This window comes from Dipodomys merriami, unplaced genomic scaffold, assembly GCF_024711535.1.
Source record: "Dipodomys merriami isolate MVZ:Mamm:240054 unplaced genomic scaffold, mDipMer1.0.p SCAF_138, whole genome shotgun sequence".
Taxonomy (NCBI): Eukaryota; Metazoa; Chordata; class Mammalia; order Rodentia; family Heteromyidae; genus Dipodomys; species Dipodomys merriami.
In genome coordinates, this window is record NW_027202693.1 from 171,032 (window position 1) to 182,745 (window position 11,714).

Genomic DNA, 11,714 nt, shown 5'->3' on the forward strand with positions numbered 1-11,714 from the left:
TAATTCCACTGGGGAGGTGACACATGACCAGCTGTCCACCTAACCTTCCCGGCCCAGGGGCAAGTATGAGGGGATTGCTGCCACGTTATCAGACACATATTTCCTGGGATCCCAAGGCCTGACTCAAGAGGGAGGAGCCCCATCTCTGGTCTTCACTCAGTTGCTCTCAGCCCCCTCGCTAGCCGCCAATGATGCCACAAGGCCACGTGTCGGGGTTCACGCCTTTATTGTCTGCTGCTCCATCACCCTCCCAAGATTCCTGGGCCCAAAATAGCCAGCGCAGGTATCTGGAGGCTGCTGCAGTCTAAGTGCACAAGGTCCTCTCCAGGCCTGGGAGAGAGCCGGTTGGGTCACATTCCAGCACTGCTGAATGGTAGGGAAGAAATGATTCTGGGCACCAAGCCCTCCCTCTCAGCCCTGGATTAGGGGAGGCAGTAAGAGTAGGAACAAAGCAGCAGCTGGAGCAGAGCCTGAGGCTCCAGCCATGTCTGGGGGGCAGAGGTTGCTACCACCGGGTGACCAGTAGGGGGCGCCACTGTGCGGTAGGATATGGGCCTCGCCCACAGTTTGGGAGATCCACGCCTCTTCAGGGCCAATGGCTGCAAACAGCTCGCTGCTCCCTCGGACAGCCATGCCCATGAGGACCCAGGATCCTCCCTCAGTCTGGCACAGGAGTGGAGGTGCTGAGGCCACCTGCAGAGTTGGAGCCAACAGACCAAATGGGTGGTGCCCTTCCTCAGGGGGCCCCGTACCTGTCAATCACAAGGCACTGCTTGCTTGCCTTTTTTTTTTTTTTTTTTTAATGCCAGTACTGGGGCTAGAACTCAGGCCTCCTGCTCTTGCTTGGCTTGTGTATGTGTATGTTAGTCCTGGGTCTTGAACTCTGGACCTGGGCACTGTCCTTGAGAGTTTTTTTTGGTTCAAGGCTAGTCCTCTACCTCTACTTAGGGTTTTTTTGCTGGTGAGTTGGAGGTAAACCTCTCAGATTTGTCTGCTCAATCTGGCTTCAAATATTGATCCTCAAATCTCAGCCTCCTGAGTATCTAGGATAACAGGCATGAGCCACCAAGTGCTGGGCTTGTCTCTGTTTTTGGCATCCTGATCCTAGGTCTCTCTTAAGATCCTGCCAGCAAATATTATTTCTTCCCCTTTGGCACCCAATACCTAAGAATCCCAATCCTGGTCTTTCAAGGGTTTAGATGCCCAGTGTTCTCTCTCCCCTTCCTCCTCCATAATGCCCAGGCCTCTGTACCTCACACCTGTCTTCTTCTCCTCGTGCATAGAGGACACAGAGAGTCCCAGGGGGCAGAATGCCCTGATACAGGCAATGACACAGTTGTGGTGTCAAAATGGAGACCGTAGCAGCCACCGGGACTAAAGAGGAAAGAGAGTTGTCCCAGGGTCCTGGCCTCCAGTTACTCTTCATTCCCATGGCTCAGGGCTCTCACCTCGGTCCTGGAGGTCCTTCCAGCCCAGCACCCAGCAGCTGGATCCTGGGGGGACACCTCTGGGGTGAAGGCAAATGGGGAGGGCTGATGGGGAGGGTTCTACCCGAGAGCTCAGCTCCAGGAGAGCCAGAGGAGGCCTAAGTCCTAAGTGCCTGGGTAAACGGATGCTGATGACAGATCGGGAAACTGGGTGGCTGTGTGGGAGGGGGCTGGCCCCTGCCCGGCCCAGATACACTTCAATGTACGGCACAGTTGTGGAGCCCAGCCTGTTGGAACAGAGACCAGTGTCATCTCCTAGTCTTCCCATTGCCGCTGGAAAAACCCTCAGTCCAGAGAGAAGAATAGAAACTTTAAGAGCACTCCATAAATCCCCCATGATCTCTCCTTCCAAATTTCTATTCTGTCTTAAAACATCTTACACAGTGCCAGGCACCAGTGGCTCACACCTGTACTCCTAGCTACTATGGAGGCTGAGATCTGAGGATTGAAGTTCAATGCCAGGAAAGTGGTAGAGCACTAGCCTTGGGCAAAAAAAGCAAAGGTAGTGCCCTAGCCCTGAGTTCAAGCCCCAGTACTGGTACATATATGTACACATACACACCTGCACATACACACACATACACACAAAACCTCACACAAAAGGGCCAATCCAAACCAAAACATTAACAAAAGCGGTAGGCTGGTGTTCTCCTGCTTGAACCACACCTCCACTTCATTTTTTGCTGGTTAGTTGCAGATAAGAGTCTCAGAGACTTTTCTGCTTGGGCTGGCTTTGAACTGTGATCCTCAGAGTGGCAGTTAGGATTACAAGTGTAAGCCACCAGTGTGCCAGGAAAGGGAGAACATCTTATTGTAAGAGTTCTTTGATCCACTTGCTATGTGTTCCCTACTGCCTCTTCCTTGCTCAGGACACCAGGGAGACCCACCTGAGGACACAATGAGTGGCTGCCAGCACCCAGCCTGGGGCCACGAGGATGCCAGTGCAGACTCGATCGCCAGCCACATGCACTTCTGCCAACCAGGGCCACAATACCCTGCTGGGAGGAGCCTCTGGCCGCAGGCCACAGGCTAGGGAGAGGAAATGGCTGTCTTAGTACAGGCCCCCCCCCTCCGTGGAGCAGAACACCTCCGGAATTCCTAAGCCTCGGGAGCACATGGCTCACCACCATGCACTGTGCGAGGGGGACAAGTCTGGGTTACAGTCTCCTCCCCTTCAGGACCCCAGTCCCAGGCTAGCTGGTCCTCCAGGTAGGCTCCCCGCGTGACATGGCTGATCCACGGGCCGTGGGTTTGCAGTGGGGAGAAGGCACGCGGGCGGAGACAGCCGCTGAAGGAATCTCTGAGACCAGCCAGAAACCAGGTTCCCTCCTCCCGACACAGGAGGCTCCAACTGGAGTCATTCTGCAAAAGGGTGTCATTTAAGCAATCGCACATCTAGACAAATGTCTGCGCTCCGGGCGGTTCCTAGATTCCTGATGGCCCGAAGCAAAGTCCCACTTCCACCAAACCAGGCTCCGGTAACAATCCCGGTAAGAATTCTGCCCTCCCCAGAGAAGGAGGAGTCCCTAAATTTAAGGGGCGGAGGGAAACCTAAACACCTATTCCAGGAGCTGGCCTCAGACCCCGCCCCCAGCGCGTTCTGGCCACGCCCCATCGCCCCGCCCAGCTCTCCGGGTGCCGCAGACCCCGCCCACCCAGCATCGGCCCGCCTCCTCTTCCTCCTGGTAGGCAGGGCATAGCGCGTGGGGCGGGTCTCCCGGTAGCGGCACTGACGCCCCCTGGCGGCTGTACAGGCAATGACACCACCAGCCGCTCAGCAGCTCGGCTTCCAGCTGCGTATCGGGTCCCAGCGCAGGACCTTAGGGGGGGGGGAAAAGGCCGGGAACCAGCGGCGTCGCGAGGGGTGGGGAGCGGCCGATCTGACTCCCGCCACTCCCATCTCCGCCACCACCCCGCGCGTACCCCCGCGGCCCCAGCGAGCCAGGCGGCAGCGACTCCCCGGCAGGAAGTAGTGTTCCGGGTGGGGCAGGCACACGGCCCGCGGGACCGCGCTCAGGTTGACGGGTGCGCGCAGCTGCAGCAGCGCCAGGTCGGCGGCGTCGTCCCACGAGGCGTTCTCGTGCGGCACCAGGCGCGCCACCCGCTCCGCGCGCGCCCGCGCGGGCAGCAGCACGCGCCAGGCCTCCAGGTCGCGGGCTGGGCTGCGGGATGGGGAGGCGGAGGACCTGGGCCACACACATCTCCACACGGGCACAGCTGCAAACTTCGCCTCCCAGGCGTGTGCATGCATCTGCAGGCTGGGATCCTTCCACCAGCCTTGGATCGCCCCCGCCCCAGCCCTGCGTGTGCAACCCATGTTCCAGCTCCACCTGTCCACCCCAGACCCCTCCTGGTGCTGGATCCTGAACCCCCGAATGGGGTTCTGCGTTCCAGACTTAAGAACCCTCCAACCCCAGAGCAGAGAGCCAAGTAGATTGGGGGGGGGGGACAAGATCTGCCAGATAGGTGGCTTCTTACTCACTCCAGGAAGCAGCTGGCAGGTGCCAAGACCCAGCTTTCAGACACCAGCGCCCCATGGCAAGGTCTGGATCCTGGCACCATCACCTGGGCCTCCCAGGGCCAGGCTCCTGGTTGTGGAGCTTTTCCACACGCTGAGGGGGTTAGAGTTCTAGATCAGGGTGGGACCCTGGTTTCACAACCTGCTCCACCCTACTCCATCCCAACTCCAGCCTCTTCCTGTCCAAGAGTTCTGTGCTCACTTGGGAGGGCGATGGTGCAGTTCTCTTCCCTGGGCTCCCCGGGGCCAGGCTGGGGCTCCTGGGGCTGTTTGGGAAAGGTAGGCCCGGGCTGGGAGCTGCTCACGTGGTCTCGTATCCATGCTTCATAGGGTGCCACAGCAGTGAAGACCCCAGGGCGGTTCCTTCGGCCACAGCCAAAGCCAAAGCTAGTGATCCCTGCCTGGAACCAGCGGCCGCCTTCTTCACAGACCAGGGGTCCCCCAGAGTCACCCTAAAGATAGACAGTTTTTGTTAGCATATCAATCCAAGGACCCATAAGTTTATATTAACCTTATAACAAAGCTCTCTCTCTCGCTCTCTCTCTCTGCGCCAGTCATGGGGCTTGAACTCTGGGCCTGGGATCTGTCTGTGAGCTCTCTTGGTACTCAAGGCTAGCATTCTACCCTTTGAGCTACAGCACCACTTCCAGCTTTTTCTGTTTATGTGATACTGAGGAATTGAACCCAGGGCTTCATGAATGCTAGGCAAGCACTCTACCACTAAGCCACATCCCCAGTCCCAGTCCTACATCTATTTCTGGCCCTGTGTGCAACCATATTCTTTCTATGCCCTGAATCAAAGAAAGCTTTGTAGGAGAGCCCTCCTGCCCCATCTAAGGAATTAAAGGCAGCATAGGAGAATCCTACGTGTGTGTGTGTGTGTGTGTGTGTGGTCATGCCAGCACTGGGGCCTGAATTTGGCATTGTGCCCTGCTTTGCACTCTCCCTTGGCTTTTTCACTCAATGCTGGCATTCTACCACTTGAGCCATACCTGCACTACTGGCTTTTTGCTGATTAGAGATAAAAATCTCAAGAGGTTTTTCTGCCCTGGCTAGCTTTGAACATCCCATCCTCAGATCTCAGCCCCCTGAGTAGCTAGAATTACAGGTGTGAGTCACCATGCCTGATTTTCAAATGATTATGTGTAAAATTGTTCTGGTATATCTAAGATTTCTAAATAGCTCCAACTTTTTCTGTGTATCATACACATACATATGTATTACTGGTGTTTGAACTGAGGACATTACACTTGCATGGCTTGCTTGCTCATCTGCCTTGCTCAGCTGGCACTCTATCACTTGAACCACACCTCTATGTCCAGCTTTTGGCTGATTAGTTGAAAATGAGTCTCATGGACTTTTTTTTTGGGGGGGGGTCCGGTTGTGGGGCCTGAACTCTGGGCCTGGGCACTGTCCCTCAGCTCTTCAGCTCAAGGCTAGCGCTCTACTACTTGAGCCACAGTGCCACTTGTGGCTTTTTTTCTTTTTGCTTATGTGGTGCTGAGGAATCGAACCCAGGGCCTCATGCATGCAAAGCAAGCGCTCTACCACTGAGCCACCTTCCCAGCCCCAAGTCTCATGGACTTTTTTGGCTGGCTTCCAACCCTGATCCTCCAGATCTCAGTCTCCTCAGTAACCAGGATTAAAGGCATGAGCCATTGGCATTTGGCTTATTTGTTTTAGTTTTAAGCTGAGGCTGAACCCAGGGCCTCCCAAATGCTAAGCATTTTCTCTCTGCCACTGAGCTCCACCCCTAGGCCCACTCAGTTCTTTAAAAAGTACATGGGAGACACCCAAGGAGGAAAAACTGTCAAAAGCAGGCAATCGGAAAAGCAGCGAAGGCAGGCATGGTTGTGTGCACCTGCTACTTGGGTAGATGGATTAAAAGCAGGAAGAGGGGATGGTTGGAAAGCAAGCAAGGAAGAAGATCTACAGCAAGCAGAAACAATGTGCTGGGAACAGTGTTTCAGTGAGAGCTGAAACCATAGTGTTGGAGTCAGGTCAGACATTGACCCTAAGTCATCACTATAACCCAGCTCAGGAACTAGGGAAACATGAGAGGGTCATAAAGAAAGCTCAAAGCTACCTGTTCTAGCTGGAAATGTGGCCTAGTGGTAGAATGCTTGCCTAGGCATGCATGAAGCCCTGGGTTCGATTCCTCAGTACCATGTAAACAGAAAAATAAAAGCTATGTAAGCACTCTACTGCTAAATCCACATTCCCAGCCTCTGCCCATTAACTTTTTGGCTCAAGTCTGGAAATCTACCATTTTTTGCCACTTCTGGCTTTTGGGTGGTTAATTGGAGATAACAGTCTCATGGACTTTGCTGCCCAGGCTGGCTTTGAACTCTGATCCTCAGATCTCAGCCTCCTGAGTAGCTAGGATGACAGGCATGAGTCAGTAGCCTTCCAGGCTGGAATTCACCCTAGGGTCTCATGTATGTTAGCCATGCAATCTCCCACTAAGCCATGCTCCCAACCCTGATTCCATTGGTAATCTTGCCTTTTTTTTTTTTTTCCTTTTGTCGGTTGTGGGGCTTGAACTCTGGGCCTGGGCACTGTCCCTCAGCTCTTCAGCTCAAGGCAAGCACTCCACCACTTGAGCCACAGCGCCACTTCGTTTTCTGGTAGTCCATTGGAGATAAGACTCTCATGGACTTTCCTGCCTGGGCTGGCTTTGAACCACGATCCTCAGATCTCAGCCTCCTGAATAGCTGGGATTACAGGCATGAGCCACTGGCACCCGGCAATCTTGCCTTTTTTGCAGATGTCTATTCCTTAGCTGGTTCCTATAGGTTAGGGATTTAGGGAGCTGGTCCTTCCAAGTAGGTAGGTGCAGGGCCTTGCCTTACCTGGCAGGTGTCCCTCCGGCCCTCTGGGTAGCCAGCACAAAGCATCCCTGGCAGTAGTTGTAATGTGAGGTTGAAGGGGCCTCTCCTGCTGAAGAGGCACTGACAGGCGGCTTCTCCCAGCAGTCTTAGCTCCACTTCCTGCAGCACCCAGGGGAGGGGCAGAGGGTCTGGGGACAGAACCAGAGAGCAGATACTCAAGCAGTAACATTCCATTTCCCTTTGGAAATTCTCAGCTTCATCCCTTCCAGCTGCCACATGCATATCTCCTTCTAGATGCCCCATGGCACTTAGGCCCACCCCACCCATCACATTTCCTCTTTGTCCTATTTGTTTTTTTCTTTTTTTTTGTCGGTCGTGGGGCTTGAACTCTAGGCCTGGGCGCTGTCCCTCAGCTCTTCAGCTCAAGGCGAGCACTCTACCACTTGAGCTACAGCGCCACTTCCGGTTTTCTGGTGGTTTATTGGAGATAGGAGTCTCACAGTCTCTCCTGCCCGGGCTGGCTTTGAACCGAGATCCTCAGATCTCAGCCTCCTGAATAGCTAGGATTACAGGCGTGAGCCACCAGCGCCCGGCCTATTTGTTTTTTTCTAAGGTCTTCATTTCTGCCACAGCCTCAGCTGTGGTATAGGTGGTACACTGGGCAAAAGATCCCCAACCAATCACCAAAAGATATGTAGGAACTAAGATCATTAAACTCAGAGTCCTGTCCTAGTGTATTGTACCATATAAGTTGGATACTAGTGGCTCACACCTATAATATTAGTCAAGAAGCTAAGATCTGAAGATCAGGGTTTGAAGCCAGCCCAATCAGGAAAGTATGTGAGATTGTAATCTCCAGTTAGCTGGAAAAGCTGGATGTGCAGGTGTGGTTCAAGTAGTAGAGCACCAGCATGGAGGGAAAAAGCTAAGGGACAGTGCTCAGGCTCTGAATTCAAGTCCCACTACTGATGCGCACACAAAAAAAGTAGGCTCTCTCTCTTTCTCTCTCTCTCTCTCTCTCTCTCTCTCTCTCTCTCTCTCTACTTCACCTTCGAATATAGTGCTGCTTATTTATTGGATTTGTTGTTTCTTTTTTTTTTTTGTCAGTCATGGGGCTTGAATTCAGGGCCTGGGCACTGTCCCTGAGCTTCTTCAGCTCAAAAGCTAGCTCTCCAACACTTTGAACCACAGCTCCACTTCTGGGGTTCTGGTAGCTAACTGGAGATAACAGTCTCACAGACTTTCCTGCCTGGGCTTTGATCCTCAGATTTCAGCCTGCTGATTAGCTAAGATTACGACTGTAATCCCAGTGCCCAGCCTGAATTTGCTTTCTACCCATCTAGTAAAGTGTAAACTCTAGGAAAGCAGATTTGTTTTGAACACTCACTGACTGGTGTAGCAGAGCCCTAACACTTCCTAGAAAGAAAGAAACAGAAACAATGAGTGTCGGTAAGCCAAGCCGGGAGGAGCAGGAGGGGAGACAGAATGGCAGGAAGAGGGAGGGAGGGAGGGAGGGAGGAAGGGAGGAGGGCAGGAACATTTGCTTTTAGCATGGATTACTGAAGGTAAGAACATCTAAACCATATTAATTATGGCTCCGCTGGGCGCTGTTGTCATCAGCTCCACACGGTCTTTCTCATCTAACAACCCAACAACCTCACGATGTGTACAGTATTGTTTTCCTGTACTAACGGAGGAGAAATTGATGTGGGAGAAAACACTTTGCCTGAAACAAGATGGGTATCCGAGCCAGACCTAAATCCCCAAAGAGAACAACTGGGAGAAATGGCGAGGCGGGCCGGAGGGCGTGGGGCTGCGGCTGCAGTGTCTATTTCAGCACTCTGGAGGCGGGGAGGAGGAGGAGGAAGTGGAGGAGGAAGAAGGAGGTAGCTGCGGAAATTTCCCGCGGTCCAGCCGCAACCCGCCGTGGCTCCGCCCACCACGAACAGGCCACCGCCCACAACCAGGTAGACACGCCCACAACGAGCAGCCGGGTCCAGACCACCACAGCCAGACCTCGCTCCGCCCCCCAGGCCCCACCCACACGATAGACCCCGCCCACACAGCGCTGTCCAGCCTATAGGACACGCTGCAAGGAGGCTCTGGCGGCTGTGGCTCTCGCGGGGACCCGCCCCACTCACCCGCCTCCTGGACGTCCCCCCAGCCGGTAGCCCAGCACGCGGTGCCGTGGGCGAAGCGGTGTGAGGCGCGGGGCAGGCAGACGGGCCGCACGACGGGGCCTAGCCTGGCAGGCGAGGCCAGGCGCAGCAGGGCCAGGTCGTCGCCCAGTTCCACTTTGCTGTAGTTGGGCGGCACGAGGATGGCGGCCACGGCGCGGACGTGCGCGCCTTCCAGGGGCCCGTCCTGGGAGTGCACGCCCAGCACGGCCGTCCACTCGGCCGCGGGCTCCAGGCTCCCGTTCCTGCGCCGGGACGGGCGGGGAGGGGTCAGAGCCCCGGTGGGTAGGTGGGAACCCCCGGAGGAGCCGGATGCAGAATTGGGGTTGCAAGGGTGGATCCGGATCCGAGGATGGCGGTTCAAAACCAGCCGGGGCAAAAAAAAAAAAAAAAAGTCGGTGTGGATTAGCTCCAATTCACCAGCAAAAAGCCGGCAGGGGAGCTGTGGCTCAGGTGGTAGAGTGCCAGCCTTGAATGAAAAACGCTCAGGGACAGTGCCCTGGCCTGACTTCAGTGCAGGCAATTAAACCAAGGCTGGGGGGTGGGGGTGGAGGATGGGGGGAAGCAAAGGTGGAAGCAGAGACAGACTCTGGAAGGTGAGGGACCGGTCCCAGATGGAGGAGGGGGTGATGGGGACATTGGAAAGACAATCCAGACTCGGGATTTTTGGTGGAGGGGTAAGAGGAGGCTGCTGGTGGCCTCAATTTACCCAGAACAATGAGACACCCCAGTGTGTGTGTGCAATTTAACCTTAGGAAGGGGAGCAAAGGGAGGGGGTCAGGCTGTGGGGTGGGGCGAGTCGGGCAATGCTACTCACGTCATGAAACAGTGAGCTGCAGAAAGGATCCAAGACGGGGCGATGAGGGAGCCCCCACAGACGTGGCCCCCGCCGTGATGCAAGCTCACCTGCCAGGGCCAGGCCCCGGGCTGCGAGTCGGAGCCCCCCACGATGCGGGCCGAGGGCGTTGGGCGGCCGCAGTCTGCAACAGCGAACCCTGGAGGTCAAAACCTGGGAAGCCTGGGAAGGTAGCGCAGTGCTCAGCACCACATCAGCAGAAAAAGCCCCAAGTGGTGCTGTGGTTCAAGTGGTAGAGCGGGAGCCTTGAACAAAAGTAGCTCAGGGACAGTGCCCAGGCCCTGAGTTCAAGCCCAGGACTAATAAACAAACAAGCAAACAAAAACCCCAAACCTACCTAAGCGCTCAAGTAACCAATAAGTCACACGACTTCAGTTTGTCCTTGTAGACAAAGAACAAGAGAATCTAGGCACAGTTGAGCTTCAACCTCAAGATCCCAGAATGACAGCAGTTGGACACCAGGGACTCATGCCTGTAATCCTAGCTATTCAGGAGGCTGAGATTTGAGGTTCCACTGTTCGAAGCCAGCCCAGGCAGGAATGTCTCTGAGACCCTTATCTCCAATTAACCACGAAGAAGCCAGTAGTGGAGGTGTGGCTCAAATGGTAGAGTTCCAGTCTTGAGCAGAAAAAGCCAAGTGAAAGCATCTTGCCCTCCCTTGAGTTCAGCCTCAGTACCAGCACAAAGGAGGAAAAAAAACAAACAAACAAATTCCAGGGCTGGAAACTTGGCTTAGTGGTAGAGTGCATCCCTGGCATGCATGAAGCCCTGGGTTCGATTCCTCAGCACCACATAAACAGAAAAAGCCACAGGTGATGCTGTGGCTCAAGTAGTAGAGTGCTCGCCTTGAGCAAAAGAAGCTCAGGAAAAGTACCCAGGCCCTGAGTTCAAGCCCCAGGACTGGCAAAAAAAAAAAAAAATGCCCAAACCTTTTCCTTACCCAGATCTTCAGGTTCTTCTTGGGTAGGTGTAAAAGCTAGAAGCCAGAGAGTGGAGAGAGGAAGACAACAGGTAACTGCCAGCCCTTAACTGCCAGACTCCCATCTTCCTGTTCTTCCTTCCGCCCCTGCCCTTACCCAGCCTACCCACCCTGATGCCCATCTAGTTTTCCTTCCTCTGCGCTGACCTCCGCCCAGTCCAGCTGTCTTACCTGAGTCCTCCAAGGCTCCTGGTGTGGGGTGGATGGCTGGGAAGACAGAGGGAGACAGGAAGTAGCTGGACCCCTGTACTTGGGTATCCTCCTGGATTCTCCCCAAGCTTTTCAGCCCCTCATTTCTGGTAGCACCCAGGTCTCCTTTCCCCACCTTGGGTATACCATCCCTCTCCCTTCCACCCTCTCTAATTGATTCTGCATCTGTCCAAGAAGAACAAACCCAGGAGTCAACTCCCCGGATGCCAGTGCCCAGGTCCCTTGCATGTCAACATTGCCCCCCGAGGTTACCCAGGATGGCCAGTGGGAGCCACAGGTGCAGGGACATGGCAGCTGGAGGCGGCGCTGGGTGAAAGTCTGCTTCCTGTCACAGCTCTGTCACTGCTGGAGCAGCTGGGACTCCCTATGGTCCCAGGGGCAGCTCCACCCTCCCTGGCTAGGGCTCATCTCTGGGAATCTGATAGGATCTGGGGCTGGAAGGGAAAAGTAGGGAGCCTGAAGGCCCCACCCAGAGCTCCAAGAGCATCTCATACCTCTAGAGACCCACATGGGAGTACAGAGGGGGAGGGGTGTCCTTGCTCTGCTGAGGACCCTATGATCAAAGATCCAAGAAGAGGTGGGTGGCCCATGGCTGAGTCCTTAGTAATACAAAGCCCGGCTGAATGGCAGCCCCCCAGGGACTAGGAAGGTGGCCC

General features: G+C 54.9%; 1 protein-coding gene across 1 annotated transcript; it reads right to left on the bottom strand.

Annotated features, from left to right (window-relative positions):
• Nucleotides 1-352: 352 nt before the first annotated feature.
• Nucleotides 353-11,347, bottom strand: LOC138825539 (polyserase-2-like). The gene is made up of 15 exons (XM_070020166.1): nt 11,311-11,347; nt 11,020-11,055; nt 10,810-10,845; nt 9,831-9,993; nt 8,978-9,258; nt 6,858-7,024; nt 4,208-4,457; nt 3,970-4,099; nt 3,411-3,673; nt 3,158-3,306; nt 2,612-2,849; nt 2,375-2,516; nt 1,449-1,714; nt 1,253-1,374; nt 353-693 (listed from the first exon to the last, which is right to left on the bottom strand). Exons 1-15 carry the CDS (start codon nt 11,345-11,347, stop codon nt 412-414), a joined length of 2,562 nt encoding a protein of 853 aa, XP_069876267.1. The 3' UTR covers nt 353-411.
• Nucleotides 11,348-11,714: the final 367 nt, after the last annotated feature.